Raw genomic sequence first — 3,513 nt, 5'->3', positions numbered from 1 at the left:
GACATGTTAATTCACGCTTATATTCTTAGATTTTTTTTTTATTTTTTTAAAAATAAAAAAAAGACCCAAATAAATTATAAAATATTATTATTATTTTTTTATAAAAAATGTAAATAAATAGTAAAAAATAAAAAATAAAAATTAATTAAATAAATTATTTCACAATTTATTTAACAAACATTATTCAGAAACTTCAATTTATAATTCAACAATTATACCAAACCGATTAATACCTTCTAATTAAAATTATAATCTATAATCTATTAAGTTATAATTTATAAAACTGCACCAATTTCTATGTATACAACAAAATGCAGTAAATTTAACAAGTCAAAAAAATCTAAAAATTGAAGATTAAAAAAGGTAAAAATAGATTGGCATAACATGTGCTAAGGCTGGGATAGACTGGAGCCATGCCGATCTAAGTTTTCGGCGCCGGTGAGGAGCACAGCGAGGGTAGTCATGGCTCGGACTTGCATCTCCAGGGCAGCGATGTAGTCCGTGGTTTCTTCTAGAAGGTTCGGGAACGAGAGTTTCCGGCAACCGGGGACTAACCGGCCGAGAAACCGCACTTTTCGCTGCAAAGCCGGTAACTTCTTCCTCGCCACCGGCATCTTTGACCGGATATCGCCAGTCACTTTCAGTTTCCTCAGCTTCTTATGCCTATTACTATTGAGTTTCATCGTGAGTCGACTCGTGAGAATCGCTTTGCTCCACCGAGTTCTCCCCTTGGCGGCGGCGGCCAAGACTCGGTCCGCCGTTTCTCGAATGGCGCGGCCGCCGACCGGAGCAGAAGTCGCCGGAGAAGACGAATTCCGGCGAACTTGACGGAGAGCTTCGAGAAGCTTCACGGAGTAGATCTGTTGCTCGGACTCGGTGTTCCATGCTTTTTTATCGACCTTGACCACTTCGATTTGATTTTCAATCCCTATTTTTCTTCGCTTTTCGGGCTTCAATTCTCGTAATCGATTCGAATTGCCTTCGGGATTCGAGATTGAAGACGATGCCATAGATGTCAGATTGCGGTCCGAAAGCGAGAATTCAACGAGAATTCCCTGCGGCTTGAGGGAAAGCTGCCTATAAAGATGTAAAATTCAGTTTCTGAGAAACGTATCGAAAGATATATATATATATATATACACGAACATGAAGTGTACAATACTCGATCGAAATCTACAAAATCTTGATTTTATTGATACAAAAATATACGTAAAAATGTGTAAATACGTATATGTGTATTTTAAACCAAAATTCAACTTCCAAAAATGTCAAAGATCATCACTCTGGTGCATACCTTTGGATTGAATTTTTTTCAACTGATTTCTCAAATGTGGTGGAGAGAGACGAGAGTGAATGTGGGGGATTGGCTTGAAGGGTGGAACGTAAGAGGAGGCGGGCTTAAAAAGGGCAGAGAGAGAGAGAGAGAGAGGGAAATACGCGTTGTTCACATTTATTGCCTTTGCGGTTTTTTGTGCAACCAACCCCCCACCCAGCGGAATTGGGGCGGCTACTGTGCTACTGTTCAGAGATTGATGGGACTTTTTGAGACTCATTCAATAATTATAACTACATGTAATACGTACGAAATAAAATAATATATTATTTATTAAAAATATAATAATTATTTTATATTTTATTTTTTAAATAAAATTTTATATATAAATTTAAGAATTTTATTTTAAATATTCTTTTACTATAATATATAGTATAGATAGATTGAAAATTTTATATTGAAAATTAACAATTAAAATTATGCTTTGTTATAAAAAAAAATGACAAAATTTTAATATTTTACTATTTTAAAATAAAAATATATGAATTTTAAAAAATTATTATATCGATTTTTGAAAAAGAAATAATTAAAGAAATTTTCAAAGCTTAATGAGTGAAAAAAAATCATCACAATATGTAATTTAAAATATCAAAAAAAGTTAAAAAAAAACAAATAAAGATTTTAAAAAGATGTGATTACAATCAAAATTAATGTCATATCTATTAATAAGTATACTTTTATTTGGATATCTATTTATACTTTAACATGTTATTTAAAACAAAAATAAAAATAAAATATTAATAATTTTGAATTTTTAAAATATGATTTTATAGACTTGCTATATTAACTTTTAGAATGAATATATTGAAATTTTTTTACAAAAATTGAATATTAGTCATTGAACAAATATTATAAGATTTAAAAAAAAATTAAAATAGGTAGAAATTAATGATATTGTAACAAATGCATTTTAACAATTTTAAATATTGAAAAAAAAATAGATTAAGACTTTGAACTTCAATTGTCGTAAAGCATTTTTATTTATATAATAATATAAATAAGGATAGGAAATAGATAGATTAAAATTAATTATAAATATAGCTATATTTAAAATGATATGGTTTTGTATAGTTATATTTTAAATTCTAAAATTTAGTTTTTTAACTTCCTATATAAAAAGATTCAAAATTTTAAATTACATATAATTTTTTTCTAAAAACATATAAACTCATAGTCGAGTTAAGAAAGAAGTACCATAAAGGAATAAAGAAACTGCACATATTAAAGATAAATAATTAAATAATTGACTAACATCTTTAATAGTTTTGAAAAAAATGATAAAATTAGTATTTTCTTTTTATAACTTTGAAAAACTATTATATGCCTTTGAAGTAATACTCTGCACTAACTGTCAATTAATGCATATCGTGATATCAAAAAAAATTAAAAGTAAATTTATTTTTTTTAAATAATGATATACAAACCTAAAATAATACAAAAAATTTATTAATAATGATTTTGTTTAAATTTGATCTATTAATTTATAATGAATGGCATATTTTTTATTATACAAATGACTCTATCATACCATTTTAGTATAAAAATTCTAGTAAAACAATATTAACTAACAAAAAATAGTTATAAACAAAAAACAGATAATGGTTAGTAGAAAAGAGGGAGAAATGACACACAAAATATGAAATATAAAAATTTTAAAAAATGGTCACAAATAAAAAGAAGAAGAAAAAGTGGTATACTTAAAGGATAAAAGAGTCTGTTTAAAAAATACAATAGATTAAACATAAACCTCCAAATTGTCTCATAAAAAGAAAGTTAAAAAATAATGTATGATGGCTAGGATTTTTGGATAGAAAAAAGAATTGGTTAGAGAAAGAATGCACAAAAATAATTTTTTTCATCTTTCATTTTCTAAATTATAAATCATGGAATCATTATAAAAAAATAATAAATTATGAGATTTTAAAATATATATATATAGTGTACGGGAAAGAAATAAACCTTCTCGTATAATCCTGTTGATCAAGTCCGCGTTCCTCCAAACGTCGTTGCTTTGCCACCTGAAAACACAAACGTGAGCTAACCGGCGGGTGTGTGCCGGAAACCCCTCCGATGCCTAAGTCAGCAACTAGACAAAAAGCTCTGTGTATTCAGAAAACAAAGTTGTGTGTTACCTCTCCAAAGGTGATGTTGTGAGCTTTTATAAGTTCCGTGTGGCACAA

General features: G+C 28.4%; 1 protein-coding gene across 1 annotated transcript; it reads right to left on the bottom strand.

Annotated features, from left to right (window-relative positions):
* Positions 1 to 243: 243 nt before the first annotated feature.
* Positions 244 to 1,448, bottom strand: LOC114265149 (transcription factor bHLH149). The gene is made up of 2 exons (XM_082868453.1): positions 1,295 to 1,448; positions 244 to 1,077 (listed from the first exon to the last, which is right to left on the bottom strand). The coding sequence occupies exon 2, from the start codon at positions 1,008 to 1,010 to the stop codon at positions 390 to 392; it is 621 nt and encodes a 206-aa protein (XP_082724579.1). The 5' UTR covers positions 1,011 to 1,077; positions 1,295 to 1,448; the 3' UTR covers positions 244 to 389.
* Between the last annotated feature and the right edge of the window lie 2,065 nt (positions 1,449 to 3,513).

Source organism: Camellia sinensis, chromosome 5 (genome assembly GCF_055761805.1).
Source record: "Camellia sinensis isolate YWXY chromosome 5, ASM5576180v1, whole genome shotgun sequence".
Lineage (NCBI taxonomy): Eukaryota > Viridiplantae > Streptophyta > Magnoliopsida > Ericales > Theaceae > Camellia > Camellia sinensis.
The sequence above is the reverse complement of the archived record's forward strand: the minus strand, read 5'-3'. Positions and strand labels throughout refer to the sequence as shown.